Source organism: Caretta caretta, chromosome 1 (genome assembly GCF_965140235.1).
Source record: "Caretta caretta isolate rCarCar2 chromosome 1, rCarCar1.hap1, whole genome shotgun sequence".
Lineage (NCBI taxonomy): Eukaryota > Metazoa > Chordata > Testudines > Cheloniidae > Caretta > Caretta caretta.
Window position 1 is genome coordinate 341,498,557 of NC_134206.1, and position 20,065 is coordinate 341,518,621.

The 20,065-nt window shown below is 39.3% G+C and overlaps 1 protein-coding gene across 3 annotated transcripts in view; it reads right to left on the reverse strand.

Moving 5' to 3' along the window:
- CELF2 (CUGBP Elav-like family member 2) overlaps positions 1–20,065 on the reverse strand; it is a 689,599-nt gene that overhangs the window by 370,915 nt on the left and 298,619 nt on the right. For all 3 annotated transcript variants that reach the window (XM_048836624.2, XM_048836623.2, XM_048836619.2), the window contains one exon: positions 1,337–1,372. Coding sequence is in view for 1 of the 3 variants with exons in the window: in XM_048836619.2 (XP_048692576.1) it covers positions 1,337–1,372 (36 nt within the window). In the remaining 2 variants the exon portion in view is untranslated. The remainder of the gene's footprint in view (positions 1–1,336; positions 1,373–20,065) is intronic.

The following is a 20,065-nucleotide window of genomic DNA, read 5'->3' on the forward strand; positions in this document are numbered from 1 at the left end:
TGACACAACTAAATGATTATGAAACATAGTAAATACCAATGTCTTCAAGCAAGGATTAACTAGTCAGCTGCTGTTGAATCTCTATTTTCATTTTTCCCAGATGCAGAATTGTAAGCATTCCTTTATGACTACAAAGAATAAAAATCCCTAAGTGTCATGTACCACACAGATCATTACCCAGAGAATAAACAGAATTTCAGATGCCTTGTTAAATTGCATCAACATATTTCATTGCACATTTGAAGATAATAAAGGACAGAAAACCTAAAAAGAGAATGATAGCTGAAAGACCTAGCTATATTCAAGCTAGGTTGTGTGAACCTGCAAACATTCCTGGAAAACAACCAAAGAAAAATATCTGTCAAATGAAGGAAAAATACACCTTGTTACTATATGTTGGAATTAAGTCAAGCCATGGTTCTCACCATAAACAAATGTGGTTCTCCTGCTTGTCCAATGAACAAACATTTGGATCTCACATGACCCTCCAAAAAAGTTAAGCATTTTTTTTAGCTGCCTTAGAATGAGACATAGCTGATGTGTCAAATATCTTTACCACCATCTTGTTAAAAAATGATTTTATAATTGCAAAGAGGATTTCATGGTTTGCATTTTACACATTTTCATTATGAATATAAATGTCAAACTACAATATAATATTCACCGAAAAATAACTAAGCTTGTTAAAAAAAACCCCACACAATTCAATAATAAAGAAGCTGGGGTGAAATGAGATGCAAAAGGAACACATGCATTGTTCCTTGATATTCAGAATGTAATGCCACCCCATATTTTTTCAGTGGTTTGAATAATTTTCATCTCCATGATTACAGTCTTATATTTGTCTCCTCTGACCACAAGGAGGTAGTCTTCTCTCACCCATTCTTTGAAAGGTTGGAAGATCGGATCTATATGGTTCTTCTGCTTTCCCAATGAAAGAACATTTGGATCTTCACAACCAACTTTTCCCTTACTGATAAAATAAAAGGCAACATCGAAATCACCTACAACATACATAGTTTGAACATGGCAGGAAACCAAATCTGGGATCCGTTTCTTCAGGTGGTAGCCAACTGAGCTGAGCTTCAAAGCAGTTTAAACATGTTGATTTAAAAATGATCCGTTTTGCGGGGGGGGGGGGGGGGGGGCACAGCTCTTTACAGCCATTTTACTGGGCAAAGAAATCAAAATGCTGTTTTCTCCATATACCCATGTTGCCTCCCCACACCCTGACAGGTTTCTACATGAAAGAATGATGCTCTGGCTCAAGAGGCTGTGCTTCTTTCAGCAGCTACCAGAAGCAGATATACAGATTAGTTTAGAACAGCTTGCTTACCTTGGTAATGTTCCAGCTAACTCTGTGGCAGTCTCTCTGTAAGATATACCGAAGGGAAAATTGGTTAGTGTTTACAGAGGTTATAACATTTTAAAGGCAAAGATCATGCACGCCCCATATGTGGAGCTGATGTCCCATGCGAGAATATGCACAAGCATGTAATAAACAGAAAATGCATCATGGTGGAGAGCAATACAAAAAATTTTTATTAGTGTGAGTTTCTGACTGCTACATTACCCAGGTGTAGTTTTTCTATCCATAAAATTATATTGCTATTTTAAATTCCAACCCTGCAGCTTCCTCTAGGGCTAGAGCCAAGCAGTGGGCCCATTTCGCAATGGCAAAAAGCTCCCACCTTCTATCTCTGCACCAGCTATTGGATCCTAAATCTGTGACACTGTGATGTTACAGAAGTACCTCTGATTCAGGACTGAATCTTCCCATTCTAGGCTTTGGGCAGCGGTAATTTTTAAGTGGGAAGTACCAGATTTGGGAGGCTGGTACTTGGCAGGTAGATGTGATTTAAAAAAAAAGGGTCTGCTTGAAGCTGTTCTTGGGTTGGAAATAAATTTCAGGGGAAATGGATTGGTGAGCAGAAGACAGGGAGGCTTGGCTAAGGTGGATGATTTATCACAGTTCATCTCATGGCTATCACCTCCACACAAGTGGTGTATATATAAATTTATCACTATACTACTATACCTGCTCTCCACCTTCTAAATCCATCTGGCCTGGATTTATTCCAGCATCCAACCATTCACTGAATTTTGGAATTTTTAACTAGGTTTTTTTTTTTCCTCCCTCCCGCCCTCTGTGTAAAACCCAAAAACCAAAAAACATAGGGACTGTTATACTGGACCACACCAATGGTCCACCTAGTTTAGCACCTTGCCTTCTAAGGCGTCCACTACCAGCGGTTTCAAACAACCACTTAAACCTACACAATGGAGAAAAACAATCAGAAGTTTTTTTTCTAACTTCCGTTGATATTCCGAAGCTGAGGTTCCCAAACTATGGCCTGTGAACACTTGTCTGCAGAGAGGCCACTGGTCACATGATGCTGTCTCCTCATTTCCAGACATTGCAAGACAGCCTACGCTTTCCTAACATGACACTGAAAGACATTAAAAGACATTACATGCTTTCCTAACAGTAGTTTTCCATGTCAGCAACTGATGTAACTGTCATAGGTACGCTGTGGAATCACAAATGAGAGGGCATCTGGCTCACAAGCAATCCTCGGCCTTACAAGGCAGTCCACACAGAAAAATGTATGAACCCTTGCCATCATAAAGCATGATGGAAGATCTCAGATTTCTACCTGGTCTGCTACAGCTGCTGTATTCTTAACATAAATTTATATCAATAATCCTTTTTGAATCCTGCTAAACTCTTGGCCTCAATAACACCTTGTGGTAGCAAGGGTCACATTAATTATGCTTTGTACAAAAAGCTTTATCAGTTTAAATTTGTTGCCTTTTCTTTTCGTTGGGTGTCGCTTTGGCTCTTGTATTATGACAATGGTTAAATTTGATCTACCTTCAGAGGGATAGCTCAGTGGTTTGAGCATTAGCCTGCTAAACCCAGGGTTGTGAGTATAATCCTTGAGTTCAATCCATTTGGGATCTGGGGCAAAAAGTGGGGATTGGTCCTGCTTTGAGCAGGGGGTTGGACTAGATGACCTACTGAGGTCCCTTCCAACCCTGGTATTCTATTCATTATCATCATTACACACACACACACACACACACACACAAACACACAGACACCCCTTTACCAAGTCACCTCTTTTTTTTCTGCCCTACTTTAAGTAGTCCTAATCTTTTTAATCTCTTTTCATACAGAAGATTTTCGTTGCCTCTTATAATTTTCATTGCTCTCCTCTGAGGCCTGTTGTTTTTTGCAATATACTTTCTGAGATGGGATGACCAGAGGCGTACGGGATATTCAAAACAAAAGCATGGTAATGGCATTGCAATATTGTAAGGATTTTTCTTCATCCTTTCCATAATACAATTTGACATCTTTGGATACTGCTGCACATTGAGTGGTTGTTTTCCTAGAGCAGCCCACAATGATACCAATATATTTTTCCTCAGTGGTTACAGTTAATCGAGAAGCTCCTATGGTTCTATAAGAATTAAAATTGTTCCTTTTAACATGCATTGCCTTGCTCTTCTGGACACTGAATTTCATCTCTTTTTGTATTGCCCAGCTGTGGTCTTCACTGAATCATACAGGCACATCTGGCAGGCTGGGGTCAGTATGGAGCCAGAAAGACTTCTGGGCGGCTCAGGTGGAATTCTAGCTCAGAGAGAAGCTCACCTATGCTTAGCAATGCACCATGTGAGTTGCTACGGCCTTTTCCTTCTCAATGTGTGCACAACCAGTCCTGTTAGCTGGTGCACAGGAGTAGAACCTTGGCATCTCCCCAGATCTCATTGTCCTCTTTGAAGTTCTTTGCTCCAGGAAATACAGGGACTGCACTCAACCACTATGCAGGAGCATAGGGGCGACTTATGCTCTCCATCCTATCACACACACTTGCAGACCAGCCAGCCACAATCTGGCCCTTCCGAAGGACTTAGTTAGGGGTATATTGCCATTAAATTCAACCCCAGTTGTATCAGTCAGCTAAGTATTTAGCTGTTCTCTATCTCAGACACCTATTATTAAAAGTGCACTAGTACTAGTGACCTGGCAGGATGTAAAAGGGTGGGTGGGTGGAAGGGGAATAGAGTGAGGAGAAGGACTACACTGGGCAGCACATATTTGGGTTTGATTCTGTATAGAGTTTTTATGTAGCTATAATTCTTAGACATTTATTTCCATTAGGATCTACTGAGCATTGGTTTCAAGAGATTAGATTTCTCAAGTTTAACCACAATTTATACACTTCAAAGTCACTAATGCATTTAGCTTTGTGTAACATATTAACAAGGTCATTTAACGTTTCAGTACTAACCATTTTCTAATATATTGTAATCCCCACCCTTTCCCCTTCTACAGAAGAACTTTTTGGAAAGCTCCTGAGGTGGGAGAGGAGATAGCAATTCCTTTTCCCAAAGGTACTGCCTAGTTTTTAATCACAAGAGGTGAAGATATGATCAAAACCAGAATTCTACAAACCCCATCGTAACATGTGGCCCAGTATTCTGACCACATACCACATGCTTGTACTTTAAAAAGCAAAGTTCATGCCCTGAGAAATGACAAGGTGAAGGAATGATAATTAAAAAGAAGTATAATGCTGGAATGTGGAGTCCTGAACATAGCAAAGAGTAAAGAAGTTAGACCTATAAAAGCAACCTTTGAAATTAATTTAAAATTAAAATGATTAATTTAAAAACAATCGACTTGCATCTCTCTGCAGAATAAACTTTTTATAGGATTAATTGCATTGTCAATTTCACATTTTGGTAGATCAATTTTTTATTTTAACAAGATAATACGTTCTGAAATCATGATCAAATCCAAAATATAACTCTCCAACAAAAGCTTCTTTTAAAAAAAAAAAAAGAGAGACAATTTCCCGGCTATCTGAAGATTTTCTCATGCAGTGTGAGCAAATATTTAGCCCTATTAAAAAAAATTAAGACCTAGCAAGAGCAACCCTTTAAATTAGTACGCAACACATGACATTCCTATAAAATAAACCTGGGTTTCTGCTGCTAAAAATAAATAAATCTTTGCAATGAGTGCCAATAAAAACTGAATATTTACTGTCTGCAGTTGTTACATTTACCACAGTAAATATCCTGCTGCAAGTATTGGGAATAGCACCAATACTAGTCTAAAAGTAAATTCCTGGTGCAGTAAAGAACCGCTCTTTATGGTGCAGGTCACTTATCTAGCAATACCCAAAAAGGGTTTATTTCAAAAACAAATAGAAACCCATGCTGCAATGTTTCAAGAAACAGAACATAGATTTATACAACTCATTTTCATATTTCTACTAACCTCAAGTGACAAACACAGTAAATCATCATTTGTGTTTATTGAATCGGTAGCAAAAATAAAAGTTTATTAAAAAAAATAAGTCGATCAGTCTTGGATACATCAACAAGAGCAAGAAAATACACTCCAGGGAAAAACCCTACATAACATCATGTTGTAAGATCCTGCCAAAAGTTTGGGAGGACCTTGAAAATCCAATGTAAAAAATACAGGGCTGATTAACACTGCATACAACCTCACTGAAGTTAAGGTGGGTGGAAAGGGTGTAAACCAGAGCATGATTTTACCAATGCTATAAAAATTAGGTTATAACCTCTTAAATTGTCAGATATCAGATCAGAGAGTTAATGATCATACTGCTCCATTTGGGAAGGTGCAATCTAAATTGAACTGAGCATACTTCCTTCTTTGACATGGCATGTATAAGTCAAGACTTCTCTACGTAACCCACTTGCTTATTCTGCAGTGTTAGATTTTTCTTCAGTCCCAAGGAGGGGAGAAGATATGGATTTTATTTGAATCCTTTGTCTCTCTGCACATGGAGAGAGAACAGGGCAGAACAACTTCCAAGAGCCCAGAAACATCCAGACGTAGGGAGGTGGGGTGGCAGTTACTAGACATGCTCAGTAGCTGTTTCTGAAGCTGTGCAGAAGTTTCCATTAAGGGGAAGCAGTCTCGCAGGTTTTGCACATCCACCATCTGAAAGTTGACTCGACTGAACCAATCACAGCTCACAGGGAGGAAAGTTATAAATATGGGAGTTGGATCCAGCCCTGTGGATTCAGCAGCTGATCAACCCAGGATCAAGAGATATGTCTCCTGAGGAGTCTGCATCCCAATACCTGCATCACTTTGGAAACAGGCTGCAGATTCCCAAATCTTACTGGAAAAGAGAAAAACAGCCAGATATTTGCACCGTGGACTGAAGCTGCTGCTAGTAGTGAGGATCTGCAGACTGTGGAAATTCTGGAGTGTTTGGAGGGAACTGAGAAGTTACCATTCTCCTTGGGCTCTGGGGAATCCGGGTGACACACATACCTGGGTTTTGAGGCCTCACTAGAACAACTGAGAAATCATCCCTGTGAAATCAGAGGGGTGCGTGCGCACATACACACACACACCAAGAATACAAGTGTAAGTGTTTTGTCAAAACCTCACTCAACGATATGTACCATTAGAAAAGCAGGGAAATCTGTATAAAAAGCACTAAAATTCTTGTTGCCTAATAGTTTTGCATAAGAAAGTTATTCAAAACTATTCCCAGTGCTGTTTGCCAAGTGTTGTGTTTGTATTTGTTTTGTTTACTAAGAAATTGTATGGTTGACTGAGGCTGACTCACAGCTGTTACCACTACCTACATTTTGGGGGTTGCATTTCACGTTTCAAAGGTTTTAACTCTGTGTGCTGCTTTTTTTCTGAAAGTCCTAAAAGGACGGAATTCTGGCCTGTGCTTCTGCCAAGAGGTGAACTGAGGTGCAGGAAGGAGTGTTGAGTTATACATATTGCCTCAGGAGCCCTTTATATTCACATTAGGAGATTTATCAAGAGTAGATTTCAAACCATGTTAGTCAGAACCATGCTTAGAAATGGTTCTCGCTTCTCTAAAATGGTGCTTTAAAACTATTGTAAAACCCAGTAAAAGACAGCCCATAATCAGGTTATATAATAGGATTCCAAAAGCCATTTTGACCTGGCCACTAGGATTTAGAAAATTATTACAGCCTCTTTCCAGTAAGACCTGTGGGTATTTTTAAAAAAATGTAAATATACTGATTTGAACACGATATATGGCTATAAATGGGGGGAAACACAGACACACAGTTGGACTGTTAATCTAATTCCCTTGTGATCTCCATCTGTGTTCTCTTCTATATTTAAAAAAAAATACATAAATTATTCCGCTACCATATTAAACTCTTCAGGACCAATTCCTCAATGGGCATAAATCAGTGCAGCACTATTTAAGCCAGTGGAGCGCTGTCGATTCACTACAGCTGTGGATCTGGCTCTTTGGTTTGGTCATTAATCATATAATTAAGAGGCTCATTAAGAGGCTGAAACACAAGAGCTTTTCCATCTTTCAAGGATCAATCTTTGCACGGTCAAAGACAACTGTGTGACAGTGCAGATGAGATCAGCTGAGGGTACCTGAACAACAGGCCCTGGTTTAAACAAGAGAGTTGCGGAGGGTGTTTTCAGGTCCCACTCCTTGACTATAGAATTCACTTGACTTGCTGGTTGACCAAAGCTGAAATTTGTTAATCCTCAGGTCATATTAGAGGGATGGAGCAATTTGTAGAGGAGCACGAGTTGGAAAGGGTTTTCATTTTGGTGACAATTCACAGCTATCTCATTGTCAGGTCCTGTAGCTTTCTAAAGATTTTGCAAGCACCCGTAGCCCAGAAGGGAGCCTTTTTTATAAATGGAAATAAAGGAATAAAATAGAAGAATTTAAAAAAGAAAATAATCCTATTTGACCATTTGAGTCTTGATGTATTTCTCCAGGAATATCTGCCATAGGCATGATGTAACACACAAAAGAAAGCATCCTGTAATATTGTGGATAATAAGAAAAGGAGTACTTGTGGCACCTTAGAGACTAACCAATTTATTTGAGCATAAGCTTTCATGAGCTACAGCTCACTTCATTGGAAGCTTATGCTCAAATAAATTGGTTAGTCTCTAATGTGCCACAAGTACTCCTTTTCTTTTTGCGAATACAGACTAACACAGCTGTTACTCTGAAACCTGTCATTGTGGATAATGATAATCATAATAATTTAGATTTGTAATTTCCAGTTCCTGTCAAAAGCATTCCATAATGTAGGGGCTGATCCCATTGACTTCAATTGGGTTTGAACCAGACCCGTAACAAACAACTTTCCAGACTCCACGTACATACAAGAAACTAGTTTACCCAGTACTGATATGCATGACCTAAGAGAGATGAAAAGACAGTGACTATTGAACAGTGCAAAGCAAAATTGCACAATAGTTTACCACAGGAAATGAAGAATCATCCGATTAAAACTGAAGGGGGTATTTAAGGCAGGAAGAATGTGACAACCCAAACTGGAATTTAACTAGATCATTGGAGTTAATGTTTCTACTCTTGCAGAAACGTGCCAAGGGATCTTTCATGATCACAAATGGTCAGACCATTTTTACATCTCAGCTGAAAAATGGCATCCTCAAAGGCATTGTCTTGTGTCTCCTCATCTCAGCACTGCAGTGGGGATTGGTTCAATACTGACTTAAAGGAATGAATGGCACCTACTGAAACTCCATTTTGAGACAAGAGGATTTACTGATCTTAATATGGACACTTCCTTGGTTTGGGGGGATTTCATCACCATGAACAAACAATTACAATACAGTATGTAGTTTGAGTTTTGTTCTTCTAAATTTTTAAAAGAAAACACTTTTGTATCGTGATCGTACTGGCTTAGACTTCTACAAGACGGCTATTTTCTCTTCTACGTATTCATTCACTCATTATTTGGTATACTTCTACAATGCCCCCTCTTCAGAATCAAGCCCTATAAAATAAGCAAACTGATACTGGCAACAATCAAAATGGTTACAAATTATTTTATATTTAAAAAGTTAAAAAAAAAACTCTTTGAAGAACTTTTGGTTAATTCATCACGAACATATAAACTGCCATATTGGGTCAGACCGATAGTTTCTCTAGTCCAGTATCCTGTTTTCCAACAGTAGCTCGTACCAGAGCCTCAGGGGGAGTGTACAGAACAGGGCAATTTTGGAGAGATTCACCCCGTCTTCCCCTGCTGGCTTCTGGCAGTCAGAGGTCTAGGGGTTACATCCCTAAACATCTTGGCTAATGGCAACTGATGGACCTACTCTCCAAAATCAAGGATTTCCATGGTGTAAAGGTTAAAAAGTACTAACATCTGTCCTGATTATTGAACACACACACACATGCATTTAATTATGATAGAGTCAGCTATCAAATGGGTATCATAATTAGGCATGGAAGGATTCAATTTTTAAATTGGTAAATGTTGATAAACATCGATTTCACTATACACACACACACACGCAGATGAAAAAAATATATTTCCATTGATAATACAAATTTAAAGATAGAAAAAATAAGAAAATATTGCTTGAGAATTTATGAGTCAAAATCCTGTGATTTCGACTTTTGAATGAGGCTAGTTAGCAATGGACTACCTAATAAATAGTAAAAATAGGTGTGACTTGTTGATTTAAGGCATTTACTTCATATATTTTGAAATGTGATGTTGACAATTTGTGTTTTAATGGGTTATAAAGATTTAACTTTCTGGATCTCAACATCTACAGTCATTAAATAATTATCTGACTCCCCCATAATTTCCTGCAACCGTGAAAATTTAAATAGATAAAAAAAATTGAAAAAAATGCATAAATCCCATAATTTTACGCAAGTTCAAGTTTAAAATAAAATCAATAAAAATCTAAAAGTTTGCTTAAAAATAGACCGATATCGATCCAAATTATAAAAAAAAATAGAAATAGAATTCAACTAAGGCTACGGATACTGTTTGCAATAGTATTGTTTGCACATACTGCTGCTGAGCTTGATGTTCAAGCACAATTTGAACACTCTTTTTAGGAAGTGAAGTAGCAAGTTCACATGGACATTCTATTTCTGTACAGGCTGACACTTTGCAAAACTACTTGGCTGTGAGAAGACAGAGAACATGTGCAGACGTGCTTCTCATTTGCCCCAGGATGATTTTATAAAGGCAGTTGTTTCCGCTATTATAACTTTGCTACTCCAGCATTTCTGACTTGCATATATTACTAAGGTTTAAATGCTTGCACTATGTAACAATATGAATATTTGCCCTCAATGCAATATACATTCCGATAGACTTATACCATATTTTCCATATCCTTCTAAACGTGAATATTTTTATTTATTTATTTTCTAAAATTCTGGCTGTGTTAAAGAAACAACTATTTTAGAAATGTGATATAGGTCAAAAGGCTTTTTATAAAGTACACTATAGGGAAAACCTCTCATGCCTTATGATTTGTATTACAGTAGAATGGAGAGGCTAGGGTGACCAGATGTCCCGATTTTATAAGGACAGTCCCAATATTCAGAGTGTAGCAGGGTGAGCAACCGCTCCAGCCCTGAAGGGGTTGGAAAAGCTGCAGAGGGCTGGGGTAGGGGAAGGGAGTAAAACCTCAGCTGATTGGGGGAAGTGGTGGCAGTTGGGGGCCATGCCTCAAACAGGGTCCAGTTGGCTCTATAAAGGCTTTGAGCCAGAAGTTCCAGAAGAGACTCTCTCTCTAGCTTGGAGAGAAGAGGGACCTGGCTGCACGGGCTGACAACAGTACCTAGATTGGGAGCAGGGCTGGGGAAGAAAGGCCAAGGGAGCCGGGGAGCTCGGGCCTGGAAAGGCCTATTAGGTACATGGGTTGCAGGGGCAGCCACGGGTAGACAGAGGAAGCAGGTCCAAACCCCCTTATACCGCAATCTGCCCCAGGAAGCGGGGGCTAGTTGGTGATTGGCAGTAGCCTAAGATTGAGGCGAGGTGGGGATAGTGGGTGAGGGCTCCCTTGGGAGGGGAAGACCCAGAACTGTTGGGGTACTGCCAGGGGGCAGCACCCAGTGAAAGGGGCAGCGAGACACCGGCCTGAAGGAGGCGCTCTGGAGGCTAGATGCTAATTCCCCAAGACGACCAGCAGCAGGCACTGCCAGGTGAGTCTGCACCCCTTGACACAGAGCCTTGTCTTATATAGACACCTATTACCCTCCACTTCCATCCTGATTTTTCACACTCTCTCGTCACCCTAGGAGAGGCCCAACTAGTACCTTGTACTAGGTACTGACCAAACATGTTTTTTGAGACAACCCTCACCCCAAAAGAGCTTATGGTCTACATAGAGAAGAGCCAGACAAAAACAGTGGGAGAGAGGCAGTATTACCCTCATTTTGCAGATGGGTTATGGAGGCACAGAGATTAGGTACATTACTCAAGAAGATAGAAGAAGTCTGTGGCAGAGGTGGGAATCGAACCTAGAGCTCCCAATCCAGTGCCTTAGCTACAAGACCTTCCTTCTCTGTGTATGTGCAGGCTCCACTGGTGTGGTTCTGTGAGCAAGGCTGACAACAGGACTCAAAGAAAAAAGGCTAGGGGGCCCACAGATCATCACAGGCAAAGTGCAGTATTCAGCTCCCTGGGGACACAGAAGGGACTGTAGGGAGGAGCATGCAGGGAGATTTGCTCTGTCGGGGATCCCCCCTATCCTCCTCCTACCTATACAGAGAGAAAACGGGGGCGGAGATGCTCCAGCAGCCTCAGGGGTCTGTAATTGCTCCACGGATAGTGATGGTGCTGATGACATTCCTCTCCTCTATTCCCATATGGAGCAGAGCAGATTATTATTTCCCTACTGTGGTAGGTAGGGAGAATTCCCACTAGTGCTAGCTACACACATCTTTCTACAAAGTTTGAGGGCGTGACTCTCACCAGATATCGGATGTCATAATTTCTTAATTCCATCTACGATAGCCCTGCACGCTGTGATGTCACTTGAAGGTAAAATGCTAGTAAATCAGACTGCAACATATACGTGACAACAAGGGTAGTTGAGAATTAAGCCCGAGATCTTAATAATAGTTTGGGATCAGACTGTGACTCTGTATAACTGAGACTTTGCACAGCTTTAGAACTAAAGGCAGAATTTGGCTCTCAATATGTCATTATTAACACCTCACATGACCTCTAAATCATTGTGATATACGAAATAGACCAAACACTAAACCTAAGTAGTACTTCAAGAAGTAAGCATACCTACGCAGAAGGATGGAGTATGACCTATTATGGTCTTTTCCACCTCTGATTGCTAAGGTTCTGTATAAACTCTGTACATGTATCTTCTGGTACTGAAGACAAGCTTTTATTACACTGTAAATACTCATTCTCGAATGTGTAATCTGTTCCGTCAGTTTTTTAAAAAAGCTTTACATTTTATTGGATAAAATATGCAGAATGTTGTACACATTTCAGTTTAATCATTAACTTGTTTCCTTTTTTCTTTTAATTTAGATTTGGGTTTAATCAATGGATTTTGCAGGATTTTACACACTATAACAGTCTAAAACCTGGGGGATTTCATGGGATGGGACATTTTCACTAACCCACACTGACTTGGCACCACTGAGGGAGATTTGAGCTTAGTCATGTGCTGTAATTTTGGAAAAGTAACCCTTGATTTTCCTTCAGTGCCAAGTTTAAAGAAGTTTATTTTTGCCTCTAATCTAGAGAAATATCATTGGACTGAAACTATTACATTAAACTTACTGATGGGCAAACCATAATGTTGAGAGATTTAAGTACGTAGAGGTTCAAATGCTGATCAGAACCTTATTCAAAGAAACGTGGGCATGTGCATGATATTGGATATTTGGATATTTTGGATATTTGAACACTCTTTAAATTAAGGGGAGTTTGGATCTAGATTAGGCACCAAAGGGAGAAGTACGTTAGGAATACCTAAACTAGATTAGTTAGTAGATATGAGGGGACACTTTGGGGGTCTCTGATTTAATATGCACGCTTCTTGGTTCTGCAAAACTGGGGTGCCAAACACAAGACAATAGGCTCAATATTTTTGCTACTTCCTGCTTTTAATACAGAGAGCAGCTACTTTCACTGCACTTCAGGCCCAGCAGAAATGAGAGAGTACCTGAAATCTCATGAGAAAATCTGTTCTCAGGGCCCCATTGCATTGTCTCTGGGGCAAAGATGATTGAACAGTTTGGGAGAAACAGGCTAAACGCAATGAAGATAATAGGACACTAAAATAATATGATTGTAAATAATACTTAGTATTCCACCATTAACATATTTAAACTTTTGTCCATCTGTTGTGATGGTTATTGTGTGTTAAACCTTATTGATTAAATCAAGAACAAAGCCATTATACACAATCACCAATTAACTCTTTTATTCCTGATATTATTCCCCCGCACTCTTATCCCACGAGGCCACAGATGATCATTATGGTCCCTTCTGACTTCAAAGTCTTTGGGGTGATGGAGATAATGAGTAAGGTTAAGATTTTGTTCGGGTTATTTTTAGTCAAAGTCAGGGACAGGTCACGGACAATAAACAAAAATTCACAGAAGCTCAGGACCTGTCCATGACTTTCACTAACAAAAATGGGGCTGAGCGGGGAATGAGAGCTCCAGGACTTGCATGATTTTCATAAGTATCCTGAAGTCTATCCCTCTGGATTGAGTTACCTGATTCTCCCATGACTCACCACATACCACAATTCTTTTAGTCACCACTTGTGGCGGTTGGGTTTTCTTTATTCCATCCACAACTGCTTTGGGTTTTTTCTGATCGTCCCCCGCCCCCTCTCCCCGAACCATTTAAAACAATATGGTCAAATTCTGCCACTGCACAGAAATGGAGTGAGAATGGATAAGAATGTGGCTAGGATCTGGCCTATTGGGTCATTTTGCCTGCATCAAAAAAAACAAAACAAAAACAAAACCAACCTACTAGAGTTTCTGCAGTGTTGCTATAGCTGTATAAGTCCCAGAATAATAGAGAGACAATATCACAATGGGCGAGGTAATATCTTTTATTGGACTAATTTCTTCTGGTGAGACAAGCTTTCGAGCTACATGGAACTCTTCTTCAGCTCTAAATAAAGAGAATCTGCTGACCAAGCCTCTTGGGGAAGCCAAAGTGCATAAGTACTACTTTTCTCTCACTAGTTTGTTTATTTATTTATTTTTAAAGTGCTTGGAAGATCTTTATTCAGCAGTATTCCAATCACAGCAGAGCACAGACCTCTACAGAAGACAATGCAACCCACACCCTGGCTTGTTAAAGCAGATTAAAAGGAGCTCTAAATGCAGCAGCAGCAGATTGAGATTTGCCTGTTTACTGAATTACTTCCTCTGATCGCTGCACAATCACTTTCCCATCCACAATCTCCTGGGCGGAGACCACCACTTTCTTAATGGTCTGCCTCCCGCAGCCTGTCTGTCACTCCCTCAATCAGCTGGCTGTATTGACTGATCTCATTCTCCAGCTTGCTCCTCAGATCCAGCACGGCTTTGTAGTCCCAGGCCTGCCGCTCCCGGATCGTCCGGTTTTATGGATTTTTTTAAATGCCAGCAGGACATACATCTAAGCTAGGCCTTTTCTCCCACATGAACCTCCAAACAATAGTATGTTCTTAAGATAGTTTGTGCCATTAAGGAACTATCAGGCTGCAATACATAGCAGGTACATCTATTAATCATCAGACCATTTATGGTCTGTAATTCTACCACAGTTAAATACCATGGACTACTAAGTACTTGAATCTGCTATTAGCAAGCATCCTGCTCATTAAAACTCACTTATTTAGACTTTAGCAATGGTAAATGTAACCAGCCCTGGAGGAGTGTCATAGTGCTTGGAAATGGCACATTAAGCTTCATTTACCCAGCTACATTCACAGACAAAAAGGGGCGGGGGGGGGGGGGGGGGGAGGGGGAGTGAAGCCACACAGCAAAGCATAGGAGCTTTTTGAAGCTGCATTAGGAAAATGACAAATCTTACAAAGGGAGCTATAAAGCTTCCTCAAGTACAACAGTTCTGCAAACAGCTATTTATCATAGTTTGTTGAAAAGACTCCTACGTTTAATACTATTGGACTGTGAGAGCTGATTATTAAATGTAATTACAGAAGTAGCACAGAAATAATATTTTATTGGAGAGCACAAGCAATGCTGTGTATTAACAAAGGGGACTGGTGAACATGTTTTGCATTCAGAATCAGCTTTTCCCGGGACACATACACAAATGTATACACAGTTAATTCCACATTAAGTAGCTTCCACTAACTAGCATTATCCTTCAAGATGTTCAGATCAGGGTCAATCCATCCATCTATACTTAATGTCAGAATGATAAAACTGTATCCAAATTGGATGCTATTTGGATGTCAGCCTTTATATATTTTCTGTTTAATGAAGAGGCATAAAAAAAACCCCCTGCTGTCAAGCAATATTACTTAAATTGGCTCATTAGGAGCCCTGTAACAGTTATGCTAACATTATAGTGCAGCCATGTGAGCTCTTTCAGAGTCTGCCAGTTGCCATGAGTGCTCTCCTTCCATTCTCCCTTTACTAATTCTTCTGCAACAAGTTCAAAATGTTTATCCTTAACTCCAAAAATAGCTTCACCCATACCTTCAGCTTTACTCCCATCCCTTCCTTACCTGCCCATTCACCTAACCACCCCTATTTACCCCCCTTTTCCCCCTTCCAGTCTTTAGATTTCTTGAGCGTCACGCCTTAGACCCGGAACGGTTCTCAAACTCCTTGTGCAACAACCTACTACTTATCTTGATTGAATGATTCTCTTCAGAACTTGCAATATTTCTGAAAAACCTTTGAATGATTGATTATCTCCCAAACATATCTCCGTCTCTTAAAGAACTGACATTTGCCCTGTGTCCCCAAACCACAATGCAGCGTGATTTAGACGGACAGCTGCTTGGATCTGGGACTATAATTTCCCTTTGTACATGCATTAAGCAAGCTGATGGCATGCAAAAATAAATGAAACGTGATGGTTCCAAAACTATACAGCACTTATTTCTGGTCTTAAAATTAGTGACCTATTAGATCTGAAACCTGCTGCAGTCCAAGACTGGATATTGTCAATTCTGCACAAACAATTTAGAAGGAAGGCCAATCACACTTTTGTGGCAGGTTGTCTTTTTAAAAGAGAAACAATATGAAGAAGTCGAGAGATTTGAAATATTAGAAGCAGTCCCAGCAAAGGCAGATGAGGTGGTAGAGTCCATCTGAAGCGTTCAAAGATGTACAAGAATGGACATCAAAGTCATGTGTACAATGATGAATAATAGTTTACATAAGCACATGCCCCTCTAACCTGATATTAGAAATGACCAATTTTGTAAGTAAAATATCAATGCCAATATTTTCAAAACCTGGTGTCTTAGTCCAGGCTCCTAAATCCATATTTACACATCCAATAAGAGCAGCATGATGTTTTAGAAGATCTGAGTCTCACTGAAGTTAACAGGAGCTGCATGTACCCTTTTGAAAAATTAGGACTCTTATTTGAGTGACAAGTTTCAGAGTAACAGCCGTGTTAGTCTGTATTTGCAAAAAGAAAAGGAGTACTTGTGGCACCTTAGAGATTAACCAATTTATTTGAGCATAAGCTTTCGTGAGCTACAATAATACAGAAACCACCACCTAACTTTAGGTACCCGAGTTCATGGATTTTAGCCCAAGTACACTTTTCCTGAAAGTTAATGACTTGAATCATTTATACGTAGGTACTTAGGCAGATGAGTACCAAGTAGGATTTTCAAAAGCACCTAAGCAGGTTGAAATCTATGGGAGTTAGGCTCTTTTCTGCATCCATAGGTGCCTAAATACCTTTGAAAATCTGGCCGGTGCAGGTCCAAGCATCAGTTTTTAATCTAAAAACTGTGATAGTTTCCTTTGGAAGGTGATAATTTTGACTCAACTGCAGAGGATAACTCACGGTGGCAGAACCGCCCCATTGACAATTATCTCCCTACAATAACCATGAAAACCAAAATCAAATCAACAAGGATAGAATCAAAAGTAAAATTATACATTTTTATATATATATATATATATGAGCTAAATTATACATAACATTCATAAAACTCTCGCTCTTCTCTTGAATTTGCTTGTGCACTATATATATATATATGCCAGGATTTCGTAATCTACGGCTGATGTGCTGCATATTGCAATTGTGTGCAATTACAGTTAACTATAATTAAGAACAATTACAGCTTTTATTTCTCCACTTGTTCTTTAAAAAGCACATTTGTAATAATTTTTCCCCCTTTCTTTTTTTCAAAGGTGAATATAATTATACATCCCTATAACATCTCCAATAATTAGTTTGACTCAAGTTGCTTCTGGAACAATTTTCATTTTAACTGTCAGATCTGCCAGCTATAGTCAATAGAACACTCTATAAAAAAAAATTGTCATTAACCTGTTTCACCTCATAAATCTGTAAAGGAACTTGAACAAATTGAAGGCTTCATTGCTTAAATGCTTCAAGGCCAAATTCAGCTTGGAAAATGCTTTTTTAAAAGAAAGTAACATTTGAAACATTGCACTTGGATGTTACAGTCAGCTTGCTTTTTTATTATCATCATTATTAAATTAAGGTTGGTATAAAAGGTATGTTGTGTGTCTGTATTTTATAGAATACTTCCTCATCACTTCCCATTCATTAAAAGATAGCAACTAAATCTTTGTTTAGAAGCTGCCCCGATTACTAACCATGCAAGCTGCAGGGGGAAGTAATTAAATTTACTAGAAGCCACCCTCAATTTTAAGCCACAGAGGAGCAGCAATTAAATTTAATGTATGCCACAGCTTTTTCTACATGAAGATATGTCACGTGAAATTCTCCAGGTGAGTAATGCATCATTTCCTATGCTACAAAATGAATTCATGTCATTACATAAACACAGATACCAAATTACACATGCTGGGTCATACTGGTGAGCCCTTCCAGTCCCATATATCTTCCACAGGATGGAGCCCTTTGGGTACTTAGATAGCATGGGCTAGTGGATTGGGAATCAGCAAATCTGGGCCTTGCCACTGACCCACTATGGAAACTTGGAAAAGCCACTTAGTCTCTGTGCGTCTCCGTTTTCCCACCCAACGTTTGACAACGTTTTACCACATGCTTGTAGAACACATAGACAAAGGAGGGCCAATCTTTGTTGGGGCACTGTAAGCAATGTTGTAATACAAATATTGGAAGACATTTTGAAAGTAACCCATCCGCTTATTACTTTGTGAAATTAAAGGAATGCCTTTAAAGCCCCAAACCTCACACACACATCCACCCCCCCACCCACACCCCCCTCTCTGGTATTCTTGAAATCTTAAATAAAACCGCAACAATCAAACAAAAATCCACTTTATCCTAGGCTTGGCAACATTAATCATTTAACTACTTTCCACAAACTTAACAACTATGACAGAGGCCAGTGGAAAAAAAAAATTATGCATTTAACTGATGACGTATTTCATGGTAGCTAAAGTAAACATTGCCTATATTTCTATGTGCAGATGAAACAGACTTGACTTGCTGGATAGAGCTCATTCTCCCAGAGTCAGATGAATGTAACTGATTAAGTATCTTTTAAAATTAGTTGGAATTATGGACATGAATACCCCTGCAAGAATGAGAGAATGTACTCCAGGCAAAGAGAGTGTTAGAATTTTTTTTTTTTTGGTGGTGAGATTCACGCACAATAGTCTTCTAGGTAGTGGGTTTGCAAAGGTTCTCTTTAAAAATCTAAGAATCTCCCTCCCACCACCAATCTTCTAGGCTCTTATTCCAAAACTGGGACCTGAATTTGCTATTAGGGCTGAACAAATCATTAATTAAACAATAATTAAACTTGAGACGAGGCCTACAAAGCCAAAAATTTTTTGGCTGGGCTTGCCAAAAGACTTTATAAAGTTAGAAGTTTTCAGGGCTGCAACTCTGGTGAAACTGGGGACCTATGCAACACAAAGTAAATCTCAGTGAGAAACATTCGAGTCCCCCTCCCAAAGTGCAAATCATGCTCTCTCAGTCTTGTATATGATTACCTTTACTTTAAAGAAAACAAAGAAAGAACATAAAATACCCATGAGAAAGAAAAGCAGAGGATTTCTTTAATTCTTATATGGAGGGATTAAACATGGAGGTTATAAGACAGACAGACAGACATTGTTCATGCAATGCACAGAAGTCAGGATCACAGCTAGAAAGAAAATCATAGCAACATAATATCTATCACACGGCATACATCATGGAAAGTGGGGTAGAATGAAGAGGCAAGAAAAAAAAAACAAACAGAAATAAGATTCACTCAACCGATGTGAATCTGAGCCACAAGTTTCATGTGACTTTAGTTTGTACCCAGAATCACTGCAAACAAACAGATATGTTCATAACGGTAAACAAGTAGTAACTAGAATCATGGACATTTGGATGTTGCCCTGAACCAAAGCCCCAGATCCAAACATCCACAAACATTAGGTGTGTTTAAAATCTAGATTGAAAATGTTTAGCCTTGAGCCCACTGCCAATGTAAATTGTAAACGATTTGGGAAAGCAAGCAGCTAGGTCTGTACAGTCCATTAAAAGAGACTGGGCACTTGTTTGTAGTTTCATGACAAGCATCCTCGTTCAGTCTGAAAAGTAACAAAATGGAGACTCAACTGCAGTTGAGATTCTAATTTTAGTAAACTCTAATTTAGTGTTTTTTATGTTACCATTTCAAAATTAACACACGCCAGATGCTGGAACTAAATCAATCTTCTATTTTGAGCAAAATGTTTTTGCTATATTTAAAACTAAAAACATGAGCTGCGTAACATTTTAACGTTTACAAAAAAGAAATATCCTTTCCAATGTCAGGAGAAATATAAACTCAGATTCTATTGTATACAATGGACATTGATACTTGGCACAAGGAAGGGGTGTGGGGGAAGGGTCTCTATAACAATGATGTTAAGGATACTTGCTTTGCAAATGTCATAGTATTACAACACAATGTCCCTTTAAGTGAGGTTGTCGAGACCTTCAGCATGGATGTGCGTGCAGGGAAGTGGGAATATCAATGTTCAGATGGGCCCCAACCAAAACTTTGAAGTGGGAGATAAACCTAGGGAACTATAAGTGTCCCCTCCCCATCCACTTACTATAAATA